This window comes from Aulonocara stuartgranti, assembly GCF_965226115.1.
Source record: "Aulonocara stuartgranti genome assembly, chromosome: 9".
Classification (NCBI taxonomy): domain Eukaryota; kingdom Metazoa; phylum Chordata; class Actinopteri; order Cichliformes; family Cichlidae; genus Aulonocara; species Aulonocara stuartgranti.
Genome location: NC_138960.1, coordinates 17,294,366 through 17,321,316, shown reverse-complemented (window position 1 = coordinate 17,321,316; position 26,951 = coordinate 17,294,366). Strand labels below are relative to the sequence as shown.

Sequence of the window (26,951 nt, the reverse complement as noted above, 5' to 3'; positions counted from 1 at the left end):
CCTCTAGTGGCTGGCTCCAGAAGCAAGTCATTGCCTTAGCTTCTCATGTTAAAATGTCCAAATTTACAAAGTTAAAAAGTTAATTTTGGTGAAATCAGGGTCACATCAAACGTGGAAAATCTGTAAAAGCTTTTTATTACCCACAGTTTTTTATGGATGATCTTCAAACTTCACAACAATGTCGCCCTTGCTACCTGTCTGTATCCACATTCTTAATAAAGTTTAAATGTGTGAGTTTTAAACTAAAAATCTATTTATTTATTTTTAAAGAAGAATTGTATTTACTTTTATAGGAGGAAATTAGCTGTACACAAGCTATAATTTTTCGCCTGAATTAGAATTTGAACAGATTTTTGACTCACCTTAGGGGCTAGCCCCTAGTGGCCTTATAAAGAACTCCAGTTTTGACGCTCCTGCTTCCTCTTTCAGCCCTGGAAGCTACCTTTTGACACAAATGAATATTTACAAGCCTGAATGGAATGAAACACATTAGAAATGACCTTCTCTACATTACCATATTTGCTATATTTAACCTGACCTTGTCAAAAGGGGGCAGAAGTGTTTGCAGTGTAGTGCAAAGTGATCACCTTTGCACTGAGTCACTGTTTGTCTACAGGCCAAGTGTGGCATGACAGACGTAATGACATTACTCCTCACAATGGATGTCCTCATTAGATTATAACCTGCCCAACAGCACTATCAGCATACTGTTATTTGATTACTACAGTGTGTATGTGTGTGCCAGTCTTTATCATCTTTAAGTAATGAGATCTCCCCGTCCTGAATATGTTAAAAAACAACTCTGTAAATTTCATTACCATATATTATTCGATGTATTCACCTTCACAACAGCATTTTTGTAAGTGCAATCCATTTTTTTCCTGCCACTCAGTATGCTGCATTTAAAGGCATGTCTTTCTAAGTGACCTGTAGGTCTTTCTAATGTCCTGCTGTAAGCAATGGTAGAGACAAGATCACATTAGAATTAGTGTATGAAGTCTCCTCATCTCATTCCAATTTGGCCGTCTTGATTTGGTGCCTGCTTTTACATCTCCTCTACAACATCTATGTTTAGGTTTCATGGGGGGGGGGAGATTTTTCTTATCGCCTCTAAAATTTTTATGTAGCACATCTATAAGGAGATTACTCTCTATTCTGCTCCTGTAACAAATCAGTCATTTGAAACATGAGCTGCCTGACAAAAATACTGTAAACTGTTATCTCACATACTCTCTTCAGGTATTGTAGAAGTCTATAAACTGGAGAGCAATGAGAAAGTGAGGCTGACCTTGGAGTCCATGCAGATGCCCATAGTGGAGTACAAGGAGATCAACATGGACGACTATAGTATGTATCAGACCACCAGACTCTTACTGTATAATGGCATATTATTAGGAACTTAATGCTAATGATGGAGTAATACAGAGCTTATTTCACTTCTTTTTATATTAAAAGATGCCACGGAGCTGAAGTAAACTGAGCCAAAAGATGTTTGTCAATCAAAACAAACTGATTCCTGATTAAAAAAGAAAAAAAAACAAACCCATAAAGTTTGAAATATATTTTATTTGTAGACTGTATGTAAAAGATGGACATAGCCATCATGATGGCTGTCTTCATGTTTTGAAGCCAGATGTGAGGAATAAGGGGCAGGTCTGCCTGAGAACCAGACGACACTGAATGCTCATATGGTGACATGAGCTCTAAAACCCTGCTTTAATATTTGTTTAACGCCAGATGAAAAATGTGGGCCCAGATTAAAATCACTCTAAATGGAAAATGATTCAATTCAATTCAATTCAATTTTATTTATATAGCGCCAAATCACAACAAAAGTCGCCTCAAGGCGATAACTCTAGGGAAATATTCATATAGAAGCGAATGGGAAAATAGCCTTGGACTTGCCCTCTATGAACAGTTTGTTGTATGTATGTGGTTTTAGTCTCCCATTTTTGGTCACACTTTTTTCGTAAATCTCGACCATATCATGTTTCAAAAAGGAATTTCTGTGGCATTTTCCTCTTCATTGTTAATCACAAGTTCTTGTCAAATGAGCAAGCGGTTTGAGAGCCAGACCTGTCACATCAATTTTTCAGCAAGCCATGAAAATGCTCATCTCAAGGCTTCAAAACTGGCCTTCAGAAGCCAACAGGTGATGTCACAGTAGCTGTGTCCATAAGTTATGCTATCTGTGGTTCTTAAGCATATAAAATGGGTTGTTTTCTGTGCTACAGTCATGATCCAGCTTACTTTGAACATGCATTGCTAAGCTAGCAACTGAAGCCATGAAGTCTATTACCTCCGAAAAGATAATAAATTAAGGCATTTTCTCATAGACATCCATACAATTTGACTTAATTTAGCAATCCAAAACTGCGGCACTAACAGCTAGAAAGTTTAGTGCACAGAACCAGGGGTGTGTTTGTGAAAGAGACCTTAGTTGCTTTTGTGTAACAGTTGTTTGACTTGACATTGCAGCCTTGTCGATGCAGATCCTGAAACCAGCTGGCTTTGTCGAAACGTCACACTACCCTCTGCTCCTGCTTGTGTATGTATCAACAAAAGTGTGTGTCTATTAGAAATGCAGTCTCCACTCCAAGTTATATGAGGACATATCCGTCCATATCAATGCAAACATGCCAAGCAGATAAATTTCTTTGTCCCTGACACCTGCTGGATAATAATTACACTGTGACAAACTGAACCTCCTCTCCACCATTTTTTCATGAGCGTTCCTTTCTTCCAGCCTTGAACTATATTTTTATTCTCCAGGTCAGATCTAGGTTTCTCACCGTTTTAGAAAAAAAAACCACACTACTATAATTTATTGTATCGTCATTCATACCTGTAAAAATGATTTATTAGAAGTTTAAATCATTAGGAATTATTTCACCTCTTCATCACAGTCATAACTTGCAGTTGAAACTCTTACACCATTTAGCAGGCACGCCGTTGATTTTGAGTAAGTTTTTCTATTCCATGTCCCCATTTTTCTCTGTTTTCTGTTCATCTGCTGTTGCTTTTCTTGCGCTGTATAGCTCAAATGTTTAATTTAAAAAATAGACTGCAGAAAATTGGGACATAAGGTTATGCACTTTATTTTCACATGGACACAAAGTTAGGACTGAAATAAGGATCGCATCACTTGTGGTAGCCTCGATTTCACTTCACTGCTCTGCTTGTGGTGCAGCGATGGGACACCTGGTGACCAGATGGTGTCAGAGCAGTTTCACTTGGATTGGGCCACGGTGCTGGTGAGCAGCTTCGGCGCCATCGTGCTGCGTTGTGACGGGCAAGGCAGCGGCTTCCAGGGCACCAACCTGCTGCATCGGATCCAGAAGAAACTGGGCGTGTTTGAGGAGCAGGATCAGAAGGATGCACTTAAGTATGTGGATAAAGTCGTGCTGCTTTATTGAGAAAAACACATTAAACTGTGTAATTTGCAGAAGTCATCTGCCAGATCTTAAAGCCACATTTATTCACACGCACACACACACAAATAAATTTACATTATCATCTGTAAATTCTTCATTAGTTACTGCTATGAAAATATATTTTGCACACACACTGATAGCAGCTGGTCTGGCAGAACTGAAAACGTGCATTTAATGTGCAAGTGTTAAACAAACACTGTGAATTTAATATAGTATAATGGATCGTTTATTGCAAACAGCTGCTAAAACATCTTGTAAGTTAGAGCTACAGCTGCTACTGTGAGACAGTTTTTCTAAAAGTCAAACTGAACCAATGTTTATCTTTGACAGTTTTATTCTAAAGGAGCCCTATGTTGACAAAAACAGAGTCGGAGCATTTGGAAAGGTAAGAATAGTGTCAGTATGTGCATTCTGGGTCCAAAGATTGACCAAAATAGTCCATTCTACACTCAAGTATCTCTGTGTTAACATGCAGTTGTTGTACTTCAGGTGTATGGAGGCTATGTGACCAGCCTGTTGGTCAGCGGTGAGGAATCTCCTGTAAAATGCGGCGCTGTCCTCTCACCCATCACAGATTTTGAATTGTATGGTAAGCTGTGTTTGTTTGCAGCTTTTTGCATTTGAAAAATCACCACTCAACTACGTGTACTAAACAAATGCAGTAACCCTGCATAATCAGTCAGGCTCAGGCAGCACTGACAGAATATTCAGAGGAAAAGGGAAGACAGATTGCAAATCTAGCACCTTTAACCCCACAGCGGGGATATCTTTTCAGGGACTGCGTCACGCAAGTAGGCACTCATGAGTATGATGGTGCAGACAAACCTAGAACTCAATCACATCAGCGCCAGACGAAGTTAACAACACCAGCCTCACCTCGGCTACCCGAGGAATACAATGTGTGAAATGCAGAAGTGCTGTGCACCGAGGGAGTGACAGTACGAGAGACGCAAGGAACGAGGCGCGGTGCTGTTGTAGCTGGAGGCGCACCGAGTCAGGAAAGTGCAAATTAAGGAGGAGCTGGGCGTTGCGGTGTGACTGATTTCCTATCTATTTGATTTCTCTCGCTCTGCCAGAGGCGGTGAGAGACGTGCCATGACACTGGAATTGCCTCAAAACTAAGGAATATGTAGATGGCTGAATATATTTAGACATAGGGATAAAAAACCACCCTCAAACAAAGAGTGATTAATGGAAGATTTGATTTGATCTTAACAACAAAGCTAATAAAAGATAACCGAAGCCTATTTCCCCCTCTAGCTTCTGCATTTTCTGAGAGATACCTTGGACTGCCCAAACCTGACACAAGAGCATACACGGTAAGATTTTATTTTATTTTATTTTTTTCATTTTCTTTCCAGTTGTAATAATTATCAAAATAATCTGCTGAAATGTGTTTTTTAGATGGCAAATTTAGCCCACAGAGCGTCTCAGTTTATGGATAAGAAGTTTCTGATTATCCATCCTACAGCTGACGGTAGGTCAGGAATTATAATCATCTTCATAACTGAATATGTAAAAGATAAACAATAATCTGTCTCATTTGGTTTCTTTAGAAAAAGTCCACTTTCAACATACAGCGAAATTCATTGCCCAGCTCATCAGTGAAAAGGCCAACTACACCCTACAGGTATGCAGTCTTTCTTTTCCTTGTTCAGTCCAACCTCTGGGAGCTTTGTGATCCCAGTGGTGGTCTCGCAGCAGGCAGAGGATTAGCCCTTCACAATGTCTGCCTCACACATAATGAGATTATAAGACCTCCTTGGGCATCCTGCATTAACACCATGATTAATCCCTTTATAACACATTGCTCTGCTGGCGAATGTTCATCAAAGCTCATTACTGACCAACAGACACATTAGTGTGCACAGTATTAATATTAGGTCTCTACTAGTTTATGATGGGTTCAAATAAACACTATCACTTAGTTATTGTCGGTTGAAAAACACTTTGAGCTCTGGTAATATACACTTACTAGATAGTTTATAAGCTTTGCTAATACCAGGTTGGAACCTCTTTTGCCTTCAGAACTATCTTAATTATTCTGGTACAGATTCAAAGTTTTCTCTTCGGTCACGCTCGGTTGATTTTTCTAGTCGGCACACTCATTTCCTCCATTACGCGCTGGCTCCATTACCCGCTGGCTGCTTCCCAAACAAACACACGTGCGGCTTGGCACTTGCGCTGTACGTAACAAGTCACACGACGTGACGCTGCGGCTGTGATTGGTTCGGCTCTGCGCTACTTAATTTGGATTGACTGACTTTTTTTTTTTTTTTTTTTTTTTGAGGACAAGAGCGGCGAGGTCTATCGCGATAGCTTAATTTCTCTATCGAGTAAAAGTTATATCGCGATACATATCGTTATCGTTCTATCGCCCAGCTCTAGTGGCTGCACATCAGTGATGTGAATATCCCATTTCACCACATCCCAAATTCAGTCATTTGAGTACAGCGAACTTTCTGTTGTGTTCAAGAAACCAGTTTGACATGATTTGAGCGAAATGACGTGTTAGTCGGCTGCTATCACAAAGGTAGGCTATGGCATTTAAACAATGCTCAGTGGGTACTAAGGAGCTCAAAGTGTGACAAGAAAATATCCTCCATACCATTACACAACTGCAACAACCTGAACCATGGATGCAAGACAGGATCCATGCTTTTATATTTTACAGGGTATATCAAACAAGAGTCGTCCAGTTTCAAAGTGCTTTAATTCTGCAGCCCTACACCAGTAACAAGCGAAACATGTACTGTTAGAAAGAGGGGATTCACGAGTTTCACATAGTTGCTGGTAGGTAGCAGTGGTTACAGTGAGTCCAAACATGCTCCCAAAAATTTGGGACAAGTTTAACTATCGTATGGACATTTGCCATGCGTGTGGAGGGCGACATATTGAGCACTTGTGAACATTGTAAGTTTTATATGTAAAACTTTATGTTCAGCCATGTATTTAAAAATTTAAACCAAGCTTCTATGTACATTACTTTAAAAGGTATAGCCTTTTATAACCGGATTATTCTTTTGATAACACCCTGTATATGCCATCCCAGTGTTGCAACAGGAAAACTGAAACCTTCATGCTCTGAACACTTGGTGTGGTCTTTAGCTGCTCTAGGTTGGACATGTTGCACATTAAGAGATGCTTTTCTGTATACCTAGGTTATAATCAAATGGTTAATTGAGTTACTATTGCCTTCCTATCAGCTCAAAGTGGATTGACAATTCTCCTCTAACATCAACAAGGCATTTTCACTAAGAGAACTACCACTCACTTTTCAAACTAGTCTCTTTAAACCATAGAAATGCTCCTGGTAGAGCAGCAGTTTCTGAAATATTCGGACCAGTCTTACTGGCACCAATAATACATTAAAGGTTACTAAAATTACCTTTCTTCCCTATTCCGTTGCTTATTTGGAGCATGTGTGCATGCCTAACTGTACTGAACTGCTGTCATGTTATTAGATATTTGCGTTGACATGCAGCTGAACAGGTATCTAATCGTAAGTGAGCCAGACCAGTGAAGATACCTTGTCTGTTAGTAATAACAGTTCAACTACACATTTAATCCCTGAGATCCCTAAATGTAAAAAGATCTGAAATTTCAATAACATTTTTCAGTTTTTCTACATAATTAAGAAAGAGTTGCTATTAATTGATCTATTACTTAATTACTCTGCTATAGTATAAATTGTCGTAGGGGAGGTCTTTATATGCAGGAAAACGCTTAAATTTATTAAAATACAATTAAAGGTTCAAAATGTATGCCCTCCTTCATATTTTCCAAAGCCATCCATTGGGCTGGATTTTGGGCCTTGTGTTTGACACACCTGGAGTAAACTGTTGTTTTCACTTAGCCAGGATGGTATTATTGTAGGGTCAATACCTTATAATAAAAAGTGCTTTGAGGCAACTGATATTGTGATTTGGTGGTATATAAATAAAACTGAAATCAATTGATTGTGTGAGGTTCTGATCCACAGTCCATGTCAAATGATAGATGGCTGCCAACCAGCAGAGGAACTAAACAAAGTAAAGCTGTTAGCATGAAAACTGATTTTAGCTACCTGAGATAAAAACTTTGCTGTGTTTCTTTGTAGGTGTACACTATATTTAGACGCTATTGACAGAAAGACCAATTTACCTCACGAAACACAGAGCTTTGTAGCCTCCTTGCAATCGAAGAACAAAGTCCACAGAGTGAGGCAGCAGTGCTAACCACTGTGCCACCCTGCTGCACACTTCAGAAGATTATTTCATCAGCATCAAAAAAAGATTTTTAAAGACCAAAAATGTCATTTGTATCCAGTTTCTTCAGATATACCATTCAGTAATCATATTAGTAGCATGACTAGCATGAATGCTAGTCCCCTAGAAGTTCAGTAAATGATTTTGTAATTAATTTTGGTTAAATTAAAAAAAAATTAAGAATTACTAAACACTGAATTCAAGTGATGTTCTTCCCTTATTCTTTGTGTTTAAGATCTACCCAGACGAGGGCCACTTCATCCACAGTGAAGCAACGAGGCAGCATCTCAGTCAGTCCTTGGTGAACTTTTTTGAGGAGTGCTTCAGGCTACCAGAAAGAGTGTTTGAGGAGGCTCTGGAAGAAGAGATTGAAGATGAGGGTTAGACTGGCCTCATAGGGCTCCTCCTGTGCCCCAGATCCTTCCAACCCATCTGGTCATCTACCTCCCTCCATTCTGTCCCTGGTGTCCACAGTATGCAACTCTCATTTGTCTTTGGTCCATCGTTTTCCTCCCCGTGTCCACACACTGCACCTGAGACTGCCTTTTTCCAGCAGACAACACATTTGATCCTCCACCCATTCTTACTCCCTTCCCTCCTGCCCCAAGTTGGAATCAAAAAGGCTCGTGAGAGCCAGTAAAGACTGATGACCTGATATGAAGTCTGGGAAAATACTGACGGGAAGCAGTCTTCTCCACAACAGGGGAAGGACCAGCTCCTCAAAAGCAGTGGAGAGAAAGGATCAGCTCTCACACAGACTTAAAGCTGTGAGGAGAAGGAACACTTTATAGCACATAACTTGTGGGCTTGTATATTAATGAAAATCAGACCCCCGGTGAAAAACGCTAACTGGCATTGGTCATAAATGGGTGTCTGGAATAGTGGGGATACAGGAAATGTTACTATTTTTAAAGTTGTGAAGAACTTTTCATGTTGGACTGTGATTGTGTCTGTTGTTCTTACAGTATGTAAAATAGCACACAAGCATTCATCCAGCTATAACATGTTTTTCTTTTGGTACTCATGTTTGCCCTGATGTTAGTTTTATCTTGTAAATTTCATTTTACGTATTTCAGTGATGCTGACAGAATTCCCTGTTTTGAAAACTATTCCAAGAGAAAAAATACCTTTATTTATCTGACACAGTTTTATTGTGACGCTCGCGGTTATTCAAATGTTGAAAACAAAAACAAAAAAAGCATTAACTTGTTTTAGTCACTGTGCCTTACTTTGTCAAAAAACATCCAGCTGTGAGGTTGCATCTCTAGAGTGGATTTTTAGGGAATAGTTTAACATGTTGGCAAGATTGATACCACTTCTGATTGTTAAATATGAAGCTACAAGTATCTACTTAGCTAAGCCTAGCGCAGACTGGGCACTCTGGGAAACCACTATCCACCAGCCTGCCTGTTTCTGGGTCAGCCCCTGTTAGCTAATCTATGATGTACACTATGGTAGGTTATGGCAGTGTGGACTGTATCCTGGCCAGGAGCAAGGACTTCCTAGAGTCACCAGAGATGTTAGTATATTCATTTTTAACCCTTTTTGATAGAAACAGGCTAGCTGTACATATTTCTCTGCTTCAAATCTTTACGCTACATGAACCTTAAGCTAGCTGTCGTTTCATATTTAACAGATATGTGAGTAGTATCAATCTTCAGATAAAACTCATAGTAAGCGTATTCCCCTTAATGCCTTGTGAATATTAATTGTTTTCTACTTACAGCTTGAAATTGAACTAGTTGCAGCAAACAGACAAATCATTTCAGAAAATATACCCACTGACACCATGACAAAGCTAAAAATGTACATAATCTGCATGCACAGTTGCTTATAATAAGTATGTGAATGGTAGGTGAAGAAAATGATGGAAAGTGCAATAGTGAAAGTGAAAAGTGTACATCAGCAAATACACTGAGAAAGTGTCATAAGAAGCCAAAGGGACCCTGCATCCTGAAAAATTATGCATTTACATAAGAGAGAAAAATCATTTTGGCATATCACCCAAAATAATGACTCCTTGAGGCACAATTTTAATTTAACATCTTTTATTTATTTATTTATTTATTGTTTTTTGAATGGCCACTTGTGTTACGCTTCAGTGCATGTTATGAGGTAATTTGCAGCACTATCCCTGATAGCTGAGTCAACATGGTAATTTTTGACATCTTGAATGTTCCTTACTGGATTGCATAAGTTACATTTCCAGTAGTATTGTGATTGAGATCCCAGTCTCGTCAGCTTGATGTGTAAATGTTATTCAAATATCATTTTATTCTAAAAAACATAAAACAAAAAAAAGAAAGAAAGAAAGAAAAGAAAAAACTATTACCTGAGTGTTATTTGTGCATAAAGCATTTTGGAAGTTACATTTGACTATTCATTTCTGTTCTCCTGTTGCTGTCCTTGAATTAAGTTGAAAGTGGACTTTATTTGTTGCCAATGACAACAAAATTTTTGTTGATGGCTGTTGAGGACTTTTTTCCCCAGATGCTCAACTTTGTTATCCAAAGCATAGAAGGACATTAATGGCAGACTGTGGCATGAAGGTAAATGTTAGAATAAAAACTGATATTTTATCAGACTTTGTTTTTATTTTATTTTTTGATTGTTGCATCTTGTGACATTTTTTGTGACCTTTTTGTGGATTTTTAAGCTATATTAGGGTTTATGGCAACTTGAGAAGTGCAGAACTAAAAACATAATATCCTCTTGTTGAGTGATGATGTAACAGCAACAAGCCTAGACCTCTGCAAATTCTTACTGGCACCATTCCTGTGCACTATCCCAAACATTTGGACACTTCACAAAAGAATAACAGCAGTGCTAAGATGTCAAAGGGACATTAAGATTAGGATCAGGTATTTTTTGTAGGGGCTAGTCCAAACTGTGGAACAGTATGTTAATGACTGACCTTTGTGCTGTTGTGCATGGGGTCATCTTAGTTGTTCTGATGGCTGAAGTTTATCTCTGCCAATGAGGGAAGTTGAGTTATTTTATTTAAAATAATTTAACCCTCAGTCTATATTTTGCCTGTACTAACGTGTTTACATTATGCTAACAGTAGCTCTCAAGTTAGTCATGAGGTAGTAGACATTACATCTGGATGGTTAAGACTTGCTCTGTTGCAGACATAAACACCTGGAGACATGACTGAGTAGTCATTCAGTGCATCCATAATTGGTTCATCGCAGGTTGTGAAATCTGTCAGAGAGGGTGCTGTGGCAAAAACCTTGTTTTAGTCACTAGTATACTGCCATGGTCTCCCATAGTTTACATAATACTTTAATAGTAGCCCAAGAATTTGGACCATTTCCATCTGTTAGTGCTGCTTAAGTGCTTTTTTGTTTTGGAAACTGAAGAAGCACGGTCACCCAGAAATGGCCAGTGACATCAGACTGGATAAACACTGGACAGTGATCATTGGTTTGTGGACTATAATTTTGAAGGCTTAAGCTTGTTAGTTTGCCATCTTGGTTTTTGGGAACCAGACTTGGCACGCCTGAAAATCAGAGGAAACAGTAGACTAATATATTGAGGAGGTATTCAGCAGAAGTTAGCCACCCCCTAAAGCATGTCCTGCTTTATTGTTTGTTCTAATTTATAAGAAACATTTATAAAATCTGATTTATTTTGGCCACCTGCTGATCATTAAATAAAACGTGTCCTTGAGGCACTTCAGCTCCAACCTAGAAGCTAGGTTAACCTGTCAAATAATTTACAGTTGATATCTTATTAGATCACATCTAAGTACTTTCAACTCAACTCACGAGCTAACTCTTCACTATTTTGAGGGGAACTGAGCCCTGAGCCTGACAGTGTAATAAAATACAGCAACACAACTGTAAACCAAGCTACAACATCCACAAAGCACAACATCCATTTAAATCCTGCACTATACCAATATTTATGTTGCCTGCATAAATCTTTCCATTTCAATTCAGCTGTAGTTTACACAGATGCACAGTACCACAAATACAAAATCAAACAAGTTAAATTATGTGTAAATATTTTCAAGTCATGATTGAAGCAGCGAATTAGCTGCTGAATAGGAGTGGCACTTTGCTAAAATTCATCAGAAGAAATATATTTGCTCAAAGGCACTTTTAGTCCCAGTGTAAACAGGATTGTAGTTGTATATCAGCGCTTTGCTCTCCCCCTCCTCAGTTTCAAATTTGTGAAAGTTCTTCCTGGCTGTGGCGAGAGAAAACAATACCAAATTTACACATCACAAGTCACTTGGCATTTTCAGCTACTGACCAGTCTACAAGGAAGCAAAAATGATGCTTTCCTACCCTCATTGACAAAGAATTCGGCCATATAGAAGGTGGTCTTGACTGCCGACGGGGAATGGGGAATAAAAGGCCGTGTCCATTCAAAAGCATTTTTCTCTGGATGCCACTGTGTCCCGTAAATAGGATAGTCATATGCTGCCAAGAGGTACAGAAAAAAGAAAAAGAATGTTTAAAAAAAAGTGTCCTATTTTGCTAAAAACCTAGTAACATAATGCTGAATTAGACACTCAGTACCTTCCACTGTTGACACAAACTCTACATTTCCATCTGTGTTTACAGAGAGAACTTTGTAAAACTTCTTCAGTTCCTCATTTGTATTGTAAGTCTGAAAGCAATAGACATGACAGGTTAGTTAGACTGCATTCAAGCAACTGCCGCTTTTCATCAAGCTGTTGACTCAGTCTAATCTCAGACGATAGAAATGAATGACATACCAACATTCCCAAGCTCCATTTGTGAGAGTTAACCGTCAGTGGCTCAGAGGCTAGATCTTTCATGAGCTGAGCAGGGAAGCCTTTAAACATCCTGCTGTCTTCAGCTTTTGGGAAGGGAGCATACCTTAATGATTAATCAGCAATTTTACAAACAAATAAGCACTCTCTCATTAGCTGTATAAGGTAGTTCATCTAAAGATATGATCCTCAGATAAAGTGTGGTTGGTACAGGCTTGACATGAAAACTGATCAAGTTTAAAACACAAAGATGGATTTTTAAAGTCTTTACTATTTCAGTCACCTATAATATTTAATTTATTCACTGAAAAACTGTTTTAAAATCTAGTTTCATTCATGTTAAGAAAATAAATCTCTTCCTTTCACAGTTTATACTATACCTGCAATGCTGCAAAAAACACCCCAAGAAAAACAGGTTACTACCATTTCACAAGTGAGAAGCAAAATGAAAAATGTTTAGTCACACAAAACATACCATTAGTGAAGTTCAGAGGCAATGCCGTGCCGCTCGTATTGGTATATGCCAGTATTGTATTTTTGCTTGTTAAATACATCAGCTGTTCAAACCCGAGACAAGTACCCCACACAGGAAAATAGTCGCCACGCTTGTTTGCCTGAAAATAATTCACACTCTTTGTTATGACACTTTGTAATGACAGTGTTGGTGTTGCCCTAAAACATGATAATCAGTGTTGAGCCAGGGCTGTCACGGAGACTGATCAATCACATTTTTATGATGTAGCAACTCTGCAGTTTGGGTGAAAAGGCCGCACGTAGGAGAAGTTAAATTTCAGGCTTTCTCACAGATCAGCTATACAAATATTGGTGTTTCCAACACAAAGCTTTTTCTTTTCTTTTTAAACTTAACTAAAGTTAATTAATTTAAATATTTTCACCTTTACTTTTGATTTTGGTTTAGTCTTTATTAGTTTACGTGGGATTTGTCACTTCATCATACTTCCATGATTCTAGCAGTGTGTCATGATAAAAAAATTTTAATTATTATTTTTATTAATAGTGTCTTGCCTGAGTAAGTCTTCATGTACGTTTGCAGTGCTCATTCCTAAATGTCTTTGTATGACCATGTGTAAATAAAAATAAAACCATACAGCCAAAACAATAATCTGTTCTTAATCATTAACGGACTGCATGTTACGGATTTTCAGTCAGATGCAAAAACAGTATCTTAATATTTACGTAACTTATAATAATATATTTACACTACAATTTAAAATCCAGAGCGGGTATTTGTCAGTTGACCAGTTTAGCGTTGAACAAACCAACACACCGCCTAGCTCCAGCCATCATTATTTTAGTCTTCCAAACAACATAATATGATGCTATAGCAGCAACACCAACAACCGGCTGTCAGATCCACCCTTATTAATATACATCATAATGAGCATCATTAAACAGATAAAAGTATTTTCAACCTTTACCTCAATAGCGAGCTCATAAAAGATTTTAGCAGCCCTTTCATAACCAGATGAGACGATGCTGACACCGCCGCCTGGGTAAAGGATCCTGTAAACAAAGAAAACTGAGTCAAAATTAAAGGAGAAAATGAGAAACATGAAATAAGATAAATATACCATAAAATCTGATATGTTGCGGTTTTAAATGAGATATTTTTACGTGGATGCACCAATTATGCAGGCAGTGCTGATCAATTAAAAAATACTAGTAATACTAACAACAATGTATTAAAAATGCATCTATCTAAATGAATGATTAGATTAGATAGAACTTTATTAATCCCTCGGGTGGGTTCCTCTGGGAAATTCGATTTCCAAAAAAGCACAGCACCGACAGAAGTTACAGAATATATATATATATATATATATATATATATATATATATATATATATATATATATATATATATATATATATATATATATATATATATATATATCGTTAGCTTCATAGCATAATTGCCTAAGTCATTTGACTAAGTCAATGACTTAGGCACTTATGCTATGAAGCTAACGATATATATATATATATATATATATATATATATATATATATATATATATATATATATATATATATATATATATATATATATATATATATATATATATATATATATATATAGGACACACGCACACACATATATATATATATATAAATACAGAGACAAATATAAATAAAATATACAAAGGGGATAAATAGAATAAATAGGAATAAAAAATAAAAATACAAGTGAATTGCACATTTCAAGTATTGAGTCTATTGCACCGTTGACTATTTACAAAAGTATTGCACAAAAGGTATTGCACAGTGAGGTGAAGAGGCACTACAGCTTAGTTGTTCCCTCCTTTGTCCTCCTGTCTCCCCTCCCTCTCCCCTCCAGGGAGGAGTTAAACAGTCTGATGGCGTGTGGGACAAAGGAGTTTTTAAGTCTGTTAGTTCTTGTCTTTGGGAGAAGCAACCTGTCACTGAACAGACTCTTCTGGTTGTTTATGGCCGTGTGCAGAGGATGTCTGGCATTGTCCATAATGTCCATCAGTTTCTTTAATGTCCTTTTCTCTGCCACTGTCACCAGAGTGTCCAGCTTCATGCCGACCACAGAGCTAGCCCTCCTGATCAGTTTCTCCAGCCTGGATGAGTCCTTCTTTGCTGTGCTGCTCCCCCAGCACACCACAGCATAGAAAAGTACTCCAGCAACCACTGACTGGTAAAACATCCTCAGGAGCTTCCTGCAGATGTTAAAAGACCTCAGCCTCCTGAGGAAGTACAGTCGGCTTTGGGCTTTTTTATACAGGTGCTCTGTGTTGCATGACCAGTCCAGTTTATTGTCCACCCACAGCCCGAGGTACTTGTACTTGTTGACCACCTCCACCTCCTCCCCCTCTATCTGAACCGGCAGTGGACCTGCTCTAGACCTCCCGAAGTCCACAACCAGTTCCTTAGTCTTTGAGGTGTTGAATTGCAGGTGGTTTGTGTGACTCCATGCGACAAAGTTCCTCACCAGACTTCTGTACTCCTCTTCCTGATCATCCCAGATACACCCCATGATGGCTGTGTCGTCTGCAAACTTCTGAATGTGGCATAATTCAGAGTTGTAGCAGAAGTCAGAGGTGTACAGGGTGAAGAGAAGAGGGGACAGCACAGTTCCCTGTGGTGCTCCTGTGCTGCTGACCACTGTGTCAGACGTGATGTCCTTCAGCCTGACGTACTGTGGTCTGTCGGTGAGGTAGTCGGAGATCCAAGCCACCAGGCAGGGGTCCACCTCCATCCTGTTCAGTTTTTCTTGAAGCATACAGGGCCGGATGGTATTAAAGGCACTGGAAAAGTCAAGAAACAGGATCCTGACCGTGCCTTTTCCCCCATCCAGGTGTGAGTGGGCTCTGTGTAGGAGGTACAGGATGGCATCCTCCACTCCGACACCCGCCTTGTATGCAAACTGTAGTGGGTCCTGGGCATGTTGTACCTGTGGTCGGAGGAGGTTGAGGAAGAGCCGCTCTAGAGTCTTCATAAGATGTGACGTCAGTGCCACCGGTCGGAAGTCATTCAGCTCATTGGGCCGGTTCTTTTTGGGGACTGGGACGATGCAGGATGTCTTCCATAGGGCGGGCACTCTCCCCAGTCGCAGACTGAGGTTGAAGACTCGTTGTAGCGGCTCCCCAAGTTCAGCAGCACACGCCTTTAGCATCCTAGGACACACCTTGTCTGGGCCTGCTGCCTTTCTGGGGCGAAGCTTCCTCAGTTGCCTCCTGACCTGATCCACTGTGACACTGGGAGATGTTTGGGAGGAGGGGAGGGGGGGAGATGTCTTGCTGCTGAGAGAGGGATTGGAGGAGGGGGGTGTCATGGTGTCAGGAAGGGGGGGAAGCGAGGGAGGTAGGAGAGTGGGGATTGGACTCTGTAGTGAAGGTGAGGGTGGGGGGGTTGTGGGCTGGTCAAACCTGTTGAAGAAGTTGTTAAGTTCGTTTGCCTTCTCCACAGTCCCCCCCACTGTGCTTTTCTTGGTGTTGTGGCCTGTGATGGTTTTCACACCATTCCAGACCTCCCTCATGTTGTTCCTCTCCAACTTCTGCTCCACCTTCCTCCTGTAGGTGTCCTTTGCTTCCCTCAGGCAGCGTTTCACCTCCCGCTGTGCTGCCTTCATCTCCTCCTTCACTTTGCTCCTGAAAGCCTTCTTCTTCATGTTGAGGACAGCTTTGACTTCCTGTGTTACCCACGGTTTGTTATTAGGATAACACCGTACCGTCTTAGCAGGGGCGACCGTGTCCACACAAAAGTTGAGGTAGTCTGTAAGACAGTGTGTCGCCCCCTCTATGTCCTCACCATGTGGGCTCAGGAGCACATCCCAGTCTGTGTTGTCATAACAGTCCCTCAGAGCATCCTCCTTTTCTGGGGTCCATCTCCGGATGGAGCGCGTTGTGACCGGCTGCCTTTGGACGAGGGGTGTGTATTGTGGCTGTAGGTAAACCAGGTTGTGGTCTGACTTCCCTAGTGGGGGGAGGGGGGTGGCTCTGTATGCATCTCTCACATTAGCATACAATAGGTCAATTGTCCTGTTGCTCCTTGTGGGACAATTCACAAACTGGTGAAAAGCAGCCAGAGTAGAGTCCAGTGTGGCATGGTTAAAGTCTCCAGATATAATAATGAAAGCCTCGGGGTTTTGTGTCTGAAGTCTTGCTGTGACTGTGTGTATTTTCTCACAGGCAGCTGTTGTGTCGGCCTTCGGAGGGATGTAAACACACACACAGATCACATGACTGAACTCCCGAGGTAGATAATATGGCCGCAAGCTAACAGCTAGCAGCTCCAGGTCCGGTCTGTCCCTTTGTTTTTAGTGCCAGCAGCTCCGCTCTCGAATAGATGAAGGAACTGGTTCCAGAAGTTTTAAAAAGTGCATTATCCATCTTGTATCACTATATCTAAGAGGTATAAGTAGAGGAAGGTGAAAAAAAGTTTGAAAAGCCTAGTCTAAAAAAGTTAAAGTTAACAAAAAAGGTGCGGTGTTGCAGAGCTACTTGGAAAGGCTGCCGTCACTCCAGCGCCATCTTAGATGGATAAGGACTGAAAAAAATATATTTATTTAATCTATAATTATTGATATATAACTCACATACCTAGCAATTAATCACCATCAACTTATGGTAAACTCTTCTTCTTTCAGCTCTTCCCTTTAGGGCTCACTATAGCAGATCACCTGCCTTCAATTGACGTTAGCCCTTGTACCCTTACAGCAAACTCCTAATCAAAATGGTTCGTTGGTTCTCAGCTCAGCATATTGTCTTTTTGTTAGTGCCAACATCTATAAACCATGTATCAACAGAGGACACTGCTGCTCACTGATCGCAACCTGTCTTCTTAACCTAGCTTGAATAAGGCTTTCCCATATTTTCATGCAATGACTCAGCATCTTTATCCCTCTGTAGTTACTCATCCAGTATAGATCCAATCACACCTTTTATTGTTTGTGAAAAGCCCTAAATCCACCAAACAGGGCTCCAACTGTCTAACTGTATATGTACTGACCCATTGATTGAGTTGAACAGTGTCTTATAGTCTTCCAGTGTCTGGTTTATCCTGCAGAAGCAATAAGTTCAATGCAAACACACTGGGTTAGACACACGCCATTATGCAACACCTCCTCTTATAAAAGTGTGACAAAGTATGCAGTCAGATAATAACATGCAGAGGTAATGTCGGCAGATGATAACAGCTCACATGACAGGTACAACTCTAGCTCCTGCTGACTCCAGGAACTTCACATAGGAGGCAGCTATGTAAGCTGTTTGGCTAGGTTGGGGTAAATAAACGTCCTGTGCCAGTACACCTGTTGGAACAAAAACACAGCGCACATGTCCTTCTGTTATAATGCTGGCATTTTCCATAGTGATACAAAAACAGCAAAAAGTTTACTGTGTTACGGCAGGTTTAGTGTAACTGTCGCCCGATGCTTCCCAAGTGTAAAGCTGCAAGTTAGCTTAGATAACAGTTGTAGTAAATATCGTTTTAATAACGCCTTAACTTACCTATTATGGGTTTTTCGTTTTGTCTATCAGTCTGGGCTGATAAATAAAATGGCAAACTGGAAAGAAAGACGCACAGCAAGAGCAAGCACATGTTTCTAGTTTTGAAAAAGGTCTTCTCGGGTAAAAGAAATGCTATTAAACAGTTTTTATGCCAGAAAAAGTCTTCGACAAAAGTCTTATCAACGAGCCGCGCGTAGCTACCGCAGTCATTGGTAGCTACTTAAAGCGGTACCGCCCACTTTTTATACGCATACAGCTACGTAAAAACCGGATTGTCTTCTTCAAAATAAAAGCACCCCTCCCGCCTGGAACTATCTGTTAATAATAACCCACCGAATAAATAAATAAATGATTACTTCCTCCAGTGCTCAAGCACTAAATTACGCCAAAAACATGTTTCATATATATATATATATATATATATATATATATATACACACACACATATACACACACACGTGTGTGTGTGTGTGTGTGTGTGTGTGTGTGTGTGTGTGTGTGTGTGTGCCTTTGTTTTGCTTTCTCTGACAGCCTTCAGCGGCAAATAGGATTCATTCTGGCCAGTCATAATTTTGCCACTATAAACTAAAAGTAAAAATCTAAGTGAATAAACATATTTAACTGCATCCCAGTTTGACAGCATTTAAAGTTGTATTCATGCTGTTAGATGGATGATATTCTATTTTTAGTCAAATTAAACACCTTTACACAATAAGCTAATACTGAAAAGGTGGAAAAAGTGAACAAACTTCGCCAGAATGCAACAAAAGAGTCATGCATCGAAGAGTAGCTTAGCTTCTATTAAGTGTTTGCATTTTATTTATCATATTCTGTAATTTTATCAACACATTTATATCATAGTCCTAGGGCAGCTGTGGCTACAACTGTAGCTTGCCTCCACCAGTGTATGAATGTGAGAGTGAATGAATAGTGGAATTGTAAAGCGCTTTGAGGGCCCCAAAAAGCGCTATATAAATGCAATCCATTATTATTATTATTATTATTATTATTATTATTACAGCTCAAACAGGTAATCAGCACTTTGTAGTTTTTTAGTTCAATTTTTAGAGGTCAGATAAGGTCAGGTCATAACCATAACATCACAAGCAGTCTGGTTGGAGACTTCAAGGCGATTTACATTGACACCCGCAGCAGTCAACTTCTCATGTAACTGTTTGATGGCATCCTCAGTCAGCGTACGAGTGCGAGCCAGGATCCAGGCAAAGTCAATGTTAAAAACTCCAAAGAAGTCAGAACAAGAGTACACCAAAGAATAGGACTGGTAATCTGTGGAGAGCACCCAGTAGGGACCATCTGCAACACCTGGATATAGACACAGATTGTATATTTTAAAAAAAGTACCATTGAAAGTACTTTGTATTTATATTTTATTTCATTAAAATATACAGGCTGTGTTCAAAAAAGTACCTTTAAAGAAGTTGACACTTAGAACAGCAGGTTGAGATGGTTCTTTAACTTTGGCAACTCCCTCAATCGAGTTTACCGTCCCATCAGACCTGTAATTTAGACAAGAGCACATGGGGTGACACCAATCAATATTTATTCCTTTGCAGGGTAGGGTAGTAGTTTCACCTAGATACATTAGATAGGCACATTTTTGGCCAAAAATAATAATTTTTTGCAAAGCAGAAGAACAGCTGAAACCTTACAGGAGCTCCGCATTGTGAACTTTGACTGTTCCATCGGACTGAAGACTGTATGTAGCTTGGTTGCATGTTCCTCTTTCAAACACAGCTGGAAGCTTCTCAATTTCGTACCAGGTACCCATATACTAAAGACAGAAGAAATTTTCTTCTTATTTTATGACCACACGGAGTCCACCAGTAACAGTGTTTTCCTTCATTAAAACAACTACCCCCAATTAACCTAAAACATAAAATAAAGCGAGGCCTAATAGAGCTGAACACCCTGCACACAGTTTAAGGTTAGAAATCAAAGTTCAGCAGAATGTAGTCATTAATAGCACTAATAATTCAATATTATACCTTTGTAACGTTGAAGTCTTCTTGAACAGATGGCTTCGGACACTTGCCAACATGAAAAGACTGCCCGTCAATTGTTGCTGCAGTCAGGAGAAGCGCAAACAGAACCTTTAAATAAAGTTAAAGCAACTGATTAAGCCCACTTACGCTAAACTTACACAAAAATAAAAGTGTAATAGTGTCACAGCACCTTGAATGCCTTCATGTCCAAAAAACTTGCAAAAGCTGTCAAAGTAAAAATAAGAGCAAACTCTATTACCCCACAACTACTGCTCTATTATGTGAAGGCAAAGGGGTTTGGCTATTTGGTTAGCTTTTCCTTCCGTGCCAGATCTTTGTAACCTTTGTTTGAAGAACCATATTTAGATTGTGTTTGCAAAGCCTTTAACCTCCAGTGCAACGCGAACTCAGAATGACATTCAGTGCAGCAAAGGTACTTATAGCATAACTATTACTACTGAAGTGGTAGGGCTGCAGCAAATTAACATTTCTTCTAAACTCAAGATTATTTTATTCAATAATCATACAAGAAGCAAAACATCCATCAGGACTTCAAATTAGCTGTGTTAAAAAGTGAAGTGCATGAAAGCTTGATTTTGAAAGTCATGCACAATGTCACGGGTGCAGAAGCACCTCTTCCTCTGTGCGTCATCTGTTTTCTACTGTTTGTTTATGTGCCTGAACTGCTGCTGTACATAACTGATTCAATATCTGTGTTTAGTGTAAGATACTACATACTTTATTTATACCACCAGCCAAGTTGAGAAATCCCTATGTTATTGCACCACAAACTGCAAGGTGCTGTAAAAAAAAAAAAAAGCCCTTTAAAATCTGTCCCTGTGGCAAAATAAGTGAATCAGTCTGCCCTGGAAGGGGCCTCATGTTCCATCCAGTAAGTGGTGACAAGGCTAGTAGGACACCTCATGATGGATAGCACTTCTAATCACCTGCTCTCCACCACAGTTTCCAAACTGATCAGAACAGAGATCCTCAGAGATTACCTAGATATAGTCAGGCTAATATCAATGCATTTCTGAGAACTTTGGAACCAGTGCCATAGACAGGGGCTGAACTCTGTTCCATCTTGAGTTCCCCTCAGCAATAGGCAGCAGGCAGGGGTCATTATACTTATAACCCTTTGTCTTGCTAACTAAAGGTTTTCCCCAGTGAACAGTCTGGGGTAGGTGTGAGTTGACAACTTTAAAATATTACCTTGAAAAGGACTGGAAACTTCAATTTCTTATGACTAAAATACATGTTATGATATTTCCAGATGGCCAATAATAAAGCGCGATTTACATCAGGAAGGTTAATATATTAGAATTGACGCTAGCTATTTGCCAACATATGACGGTTAACATCTATAACAAATCAAATAAATAAACGGAAATTAAAAAGGCAAGAAAGCTGAGAAGAGATGAGAGAAACACCCTTCAGTCATATTATGATTGTTGAGGATGCATGGTTTATCCACCACAAGGCACTCAGCAAAGTAAAACAGAGCATTTGCAACGCCACAAGCACCTTATTGTTTACGATGTTGGAAACATCGTAAACAATAAATACATAACTACACATAATAATTTTCAAATTTGCTTATCTTTCATGTGTCTTAAAAATATAAATTCAATATATCTGATTTCTAAAATCAAATATCAGATATGGTCTAAAAAATCCTGTATTGGTCACGCTCTAATATTAACAGCATCATGCACTGACTTGAATTAGCAAACACATCTTTCTTAATTGGCAGGTTGACAGCAGTGATACAACTGAACCAATGCATAAAGTCTTTGTGCTATAAAATCAAAATCTTGAAGCAGATTAAATAACCACAGGATTTATTTTTTTTCTAAAATAAGAATGAAAGAAACACAAGTTATGAAAAGTCTTTATTCAACATAAAGCACCAATATCTATACAAAACACATGCTTTCACTTTGACCTTAGACAGTTTCTAGGGTTTCTTTCCAACATAAAACTGAATGATTTGTTTTAATGGCACTTTTACAGTGGATGGAAATTATTTTTGATGTCGCTAATGTTCTCCAGAATTCTCCAAACTTGAGAAAAAAAAAACAATGAAAAGACAACATATGAAAATAAAAAAAGAAAGAAAACAGGCAAAAAGTTAGAAGAAACAGTCATTTGACAAACAACACATGATAAATTACATTCTTAAATTTAACCATCTGATTTCTTGTTATGTGCTGTGACAGTATAAATAAATCATTGAATTTAAATTAAATACCCTTAAGAGAAAGAGCTGATAAGATGAAAAAGCTACAAGACAAACACGTTTTAAAGAATGAAAATATTGAACTAGAAAATATAAAAAATGAAGTACAGTGCATCAAAAGTTACTTTGGTGGCAACACTGGTTGTCCGAGGGACGTGTTGTTTGTGAAGAGTTCTGGTCTTAATAGAACTTTTTTTTTTCCTGAATTGGTTTAAAACCTTTCAAGACAACCTGTAAACATAGAAAAAAATATGTAAGTTGCCTTTTACACTTCCATTGGAAAAGTCTTTGGACTGCCACGCTTCAGGGCAGGTGCAGGTTCCTGCAGCCAACCTCAGCCTTTACTTCCAGTCTCCTGAAGAACTACGAAAAAAAAAAGGACCTCTCTCATCCTCAACACGCCTGCACAAGTGAGGGGAAAACCCATGAGTGTTACTTTATGTATGGTTCGCATAACATAACACAGATGTGTCTTGTTGCCACCTTTCTTGAAAAAACAAAACAAAAATCTGGGTGCTGCGTGTATCATTTTAACATGACTAAATCCTTAGCACATTGCATTTGAGATGTTAGACTATTAAGGATGCTAAAAAGATTAGCAGCCCATGTTAGCATCTGTCCTGGGTTTTACAGTATTGTATATGCCAAGTTGGAAATCTTTTGGATTGCTTTACAACACAAAGGGTCGTTTCTATTCATTTCTTTGCTAAGCAGTTCACAAACTAGTTTCAGCTCCAGAGTGTAGCAACAACCTAATATTAGCTTACCTTCCCAGGAGATACCTTGCTGATGTCAGCAGTTTGTTACTGCCTCAAACCCTGTGTGTGATGCCAGTAGAGGGAAAGGTGTCAGAATTAGTAACATTCATGTTGTAAGTGTGAAAGTGGAGTCGGAAAAGAACACAAAATGCTACACGTAGAACCAAAGATGTGCAGAAAGCGACATTGTTTTTCCAAGAGGGGTGCTCAGATCTTTTTCCAGAGGTTTTAACTTCAGTGGAGGCTCGGATGGGTTTCCTTGCATGAGTGGTATTCAGGGACAGGGTGGTTTACGGGTTTTTGTGGGTCTCAATGCACAGGACAATGTACTCGTTGGAACAGCTTCGAGTCTCCTGACCCATGAGCAGACCTGAGGTCAGGCTTGATGACTGGCCCATGACGGATACATGGTCTGCTCGCCATGTCTCGCAGTGCTTGTCTGTTGCGCGGAGCCCCTGGCTGGTAGAGCCGTGCCAAACACTCTTCTGAGGCCTAATGCAAAGAGAACAGAAAATATCACTGCTGTAGACAGATGAACAGACTCCAAGAAACAAATTCAGTAAATGAAGTGTACAAACCAGAAGGGGTCAGCTAAGACATCCCGGCCATCAAAGGAGTAGATGGGTATCCTGGTATTGATCGGCCCCCCATTGCCAGTGAAAATTGAGCGCCAATTCCTAAACATCATGTCTCCCTGTGGTCAGACATAGCGGGTTCGATACATTTAAAAACATATGCTTCGGACATGATGAAATTTTGATGCTAGTGGTTGTTTGACAGTAAAAAGCAGCACTCACTCTGAGGTTGGTAACTGGCAGAGTCTGCCGGAAACCTGGATAGACAACGTGAACCAGGTCTTGTCTGTGGGATGAAATGAAGGCACGGTAGTTGGGAGCCAAACCCATCGCCTTGGCCTGCTCGAAGCACATCCGGTCAGCCATGTCAAGCCCCATCATGTCTCCTGAGTGAGGCTGGTTCAACGCCACCAGGTTGAGCTTCAGGGAGAAGACGGAACAGATCAGTGTTAATCCAAGGTTGTTCAAGAGACAACTAAAAACAAATCTCTTCACAAGGGCTTCGATGATAATTAAGCACTCACCCTGGCTTTAACAGAGTGTATTCTTTGTATGGTGTCTCCTCTTACATGATGTGAGGCTCGAGGCTAAATGAATCATTGAAAATCAATGTTAGAGAGATGAATACTCTAACACCAAATTCCACAAAGGCATTTTTTTATATTGACAGGTTATGCAATAAGTACCTCATCTTGTGGGATAATGTTATTGGCGAGGTAGATCAGGCTGCCAAGCTGTGTGAACAAAACAGAAGTATAAAGTTAGGAAAATATATACCAAAAGTTTATGTATTTGAGTTCACGTTGCTCTTAAATCAATAATAATGATTTGATTCAGTAATATTTTCTGTTTTTTTTTCCTGTTTGCAGCTCATTAATCATTTATTAGTTTAATGGAAAAAAAAACTTGGACCTCAAAAAACTGTTTCCAGCATCTATACAAGTCCAAATATCAGACTAAAAGGATCAAGTGCGTCTTATTCTGAACTTTCTGCAGTTAAATCACATGTTCCAGTGCATTGACCTTAGCTATTTAGAGAGAGAGCGAGAAAGATGTTATTGATCCTACAAAGGTAATTATTGTCTTACAGCAGCAGGACAAAGAAATCTAAAAAAAATAAACAGTGTAGTTGAAGTGGCACAGGTGCAGAGGGAGAATCTTATAGTGTGAGTTTAGCCAAAAAGTTCACATATACAACAGTGATAAAAAAAAACCCAAAGAAAATAACCTTCTGCTGCAAGAGCGGGTATAATACAGAAATATGTGTGTGGAAGTTTATGTCTGACAGGTGTGTTCACCTGTCACAGAAAGAAGAGTTACTGTACAGTTTCACATAGAAAGGTAGAAAGGATTTCCTGAAGCGTTATGGGAGAAGGGTTAAATCAGTATGAGTGAGAATGAGCTCTGCTGCCTCATTAGGGTGACGTTGAGCAGGTGAGATGTGTTATTCATGATCATGATGGAGAGCAGTTTGTTCTGTGACCAGTGTACTAATATGAACATGAAAGTATTTCTGTAAACCGATTTTACCAAACTGATAAAGCACCATTGTAAATTAGTACCTGGATCTCTTTCCATCCCTGGGAAACTTTAAGGAAGAGACTTCCTGTCGTTGTAACAAATGCCAGAGTGCCCTCTGCATCTTTCACTGTTTGCTGCATCATACTCTCACGAGTCGAAAATGTTTTCAGCTGAGAAGCAAATGTGGAAAAGTACAAAATGCGCAGAAAAAAATCAGTTAGGAGAATCACGGGTCTGGTGTCATATTAATATATAGCTCAGCCACAGATAAACTGACTTACAGACGCTGTGTTACTTGAAGGACTAGCAGGTCCAGGTGGTCCAGGAGGTCCAGGAGGGCCTGGGGGGCCAGCAATGGTCAGACCTGCAATAACAAAGATCTCAGTATCTTCCATGTAGAATATAGCAAGTGATTCTTTTATTTCATTAGTTACAGTAACTATACATCCTTCAGACGATTATATTTATTATATTTGCAGTTAAATGAGTTTTACCTGAACCATATCTCAAGGATGACCCAGAGGGCCCTGGAGGTCCTGGTGGCCCAGGAGGTCCAACAAGACCAGGCTTGCCATAGCCTGGTATACCAGGAGGCCCTGGCGGCCCAGGGGGGCCAGGGGGACCGACCACTGATTCTCCTTTGGGCCCCTAAAATATATAAAGGACAGAATTACTAACACTTTAAGGTTTATTCTTTCAAAAATATACCATGATGCATAAAACTCACCACGGGTCCTGATCTTCCAGGGATACCTGAAATCCCCGGGAACCCCGCCTCTCCCTTTTCCCCTTTGATTCCCTGGTCACCATTCATCACCTATTAGTGCATACACAGGCAAAACCATCACACAGTAATCAACTGCTGACTGAAAAACGATTAAGTGCCAAAAACTACAGTCCTTTAAATGTCTACTTAAAGACTTCGAAAAGTAAGTCAATCTATAAAGACTCCCATGTAAAAACACCAACTTTAGAGCAGAAATCAAGTCTGGTACAAAACATGGTTGCAGTTTACGCAGCCAACTTTCCCCAACAACTCTACATGGGCTGAAACCGTTTTCACAACTTGTTAAATTTCTATTAAAGTTTAATTCTATCTGGAGTGTGGTTGACTTCACTGACAGGCAGAAGTTGACAAACATGGCTGTAGCCACCAGCTCCCTGCTAGGCTTCAAATGCCAGAACTCCTGTTGGTATGTTTTGGAGTATTTCTTTATATGAGTATTCAAAATGATTTAAAAGGTCTGCTGAATTGTATTAACAACCTGTCCAACAAGTTTGTGGTCCAATTCAAGTGAGTGAAATTCTAGTATTGAATGTTACTAAGTACTTATTAGCAGCTGCCTTTGCTGTCATACAGTCAGCACACGTGGTTGAACGTTGTTAATAAAGTTTGCTAAAATTAACTAATAATTTGGCACTGAATTCTCTT

The 26,951-nt window shown here is 39.5% G+C and overlaps 4 protein-coding genes across 12 annotated transcripts in view; 1 reads left to right on the top strand and 3 right to left on the bottom strand.

Annotated features, from left to right (window-relative positions):
* The window catches only part of dpp6a (dipeptidyl-peptidase 6a), a 267,275-nt gene extending 258,368 nt beyond the window's left edge, over positions 1-8,907 (top strand). For all 7 annotated transcript variants that reach the window (XM_082546447.1, XM_082546449.1, XM_082546444.1 and 4 more), the window contains 9 exons: positions 1,240-1,347; positions 2,479-2,548; positions 3,191-3,385; positions 3,765-3,819; positions 3,924-4,023; positions 4,695-4,753; positions 4,839-4,911; positions 4,991-5,064; positions 7,917-8,907. In XM_082546447.1, coding sequence (XP_082402573.1) covers positions 1,240-1,347; positions 2,479-2,548; positions 3,191-3,385; positions 3,765-3,819; positions 3,924-4,023; positions 4,695-4,753; positions 4,839-4,911; positions 4,991-5,064; positions 7,917-8,066 — 884 coding nt within the window. In that variant the 3' untranslated portion in view covers positions 8,067-8,907. The remainder of the gene's footprint in view (positions 1-1,239; positions 1,348-2,478; positions 2,549-3,190; positions 3,386-3,764; positions 3,820-3,923; positions 4,024-4,694; positions 4,754-4,838; positions 4,912-4,990; positions 5,065-7,916) is intronic.
* A 523-nt stretch (positions 8,908-9,430) lies between these two features.
* ggh (gamma-glutamyl hydrolase (conjugase, folylpolygammaglutamyl hydrolase)) lies at positions 9,431-18,654 on the bottom strand. Of its 2 annotated transcripts, XM_082546462.1 has the most exons (9): positions 18,424-18,654; positions 18,116-18,224; positions 17,924-17,974; positions 13,868-13,952; positions 12,904-13,042; positions 12,411-12,514; positions 12,211-12,301; positions 11,977-12,111; positions 9,431-11,875 (listed from the first exon to the last, which is right to left on the bottom strand). In XM_082546462.1, the coding sequence occupies exons 1-9, from the start codon at positions 18,512-18,514 to the stop codon at positions 11,757-11,759; spliced, it is 924 nt and encodes a 307-aa protein (XP_082402588.1). In that variant the 5' UTR covers positions 18,515-18,654; the 3' UTR covers positions 9,431-11,756. The 2 variants fall into 2 exon arrangements, with proteins under 2 accessions (XP_082402588.1, XP_082402589.1); XM_082546463.1 differs by lacking the exon at positions 17,924-17,974.
* An 850-nt stretch (positions 18,655-19,504) lies between these two features.
* Positions 19,505-20,675, bottom strand: LOC309713686 (apolipoprotein D-like; the record flags this gene model as incomplete). The annotated part of the gene is made up of 5 exons (XM_082545490.1): positions 20,617-20,675; positions 20,430-20,534; positions 20,094-20,215; positions 19,852-19,940; positions 19,505-19,746 (listed from the first exon to the last, which is right to left on the bottom strand). The coding sequence occupies exons 1-5, from the start codon at positions 20,629-20,631 to the stop codon at positions 19,505-19,507; spliced, it is 573 nt and encodes a 190-aa protein (XP_082401616.1). The 5' UTR covers positions 20,632-20,675.
* Positions 20,676-22,305: 1,630 nt separating this feature from the next.
* LOC309714187 (collagen alpha-1(XV) chain-like) overlaps positions 22,306-26,951 on the bottom strand; it is a 59,989-nt gene continuing 55,343 nt past the window's right edge. For both annotated transcript variants that reach the window (XM_082546434.1, XM_082546435.1), the window contains exons 36-44: positions 26,247-26,336; positions 26,014-26,167; positions 25,801-25,883; positions 25,561-25,689; positions 24,685-24,732; positions 24,523-24,585; positions 24,221-24,418; positions 24,002-24,117; positions 22,306-23,915 (exon numbers count right to left, since the gene is read on the bottom strand). In XM_082546434.1, coding sequence (XP_082402560.1) covers positions 23,714-23,915; positions 24,002-24,117; positions 24,221-24,418; positions 24,523-24,585; positions 24,685-24,732; positions 25,561-25,689; positions 25,801-25,883; positions 26,014-26,167; positions 26,247-26,336 — 1,083 coding nt within the window. In that variant the 3' untranslated portion in view covers positions 22,306-23,713. The remainder of the gene's footprint in view (positions 23,916-24,001; positions 24,118-24,220; positions 24,419-24,522; positions 24,586-24,684; positions 24,733-25,560; positions 25,690-25,800; positions 25,884-26,013; positions 26,168-26,246; positions 26,337-26,951) is intronic.

Coding starts and splice junctions, on each gene's coding strand:
- ggh (XM_082546462.1), bottom strand. CDS start 18,514: ATGTGCTTGCTCTTGCTGTGCGTCTTTCTTTCCAGTTTGCCATTTTAT. Junction 12,515..12,903: donor GCCTCTGAACTTCACTAATG/GTATGTTTTGTG, acceptor CCTTCCCAAAAG/CTGAAGACAGCAGGATGTTT. Junction 11,876..11,976: donor CGAATTCTTTGTCAATGAGG/GTAGGAAAGCAT, acceptor CTCTCGCCACAG/CCAGGAAGAACTTTCACAAA.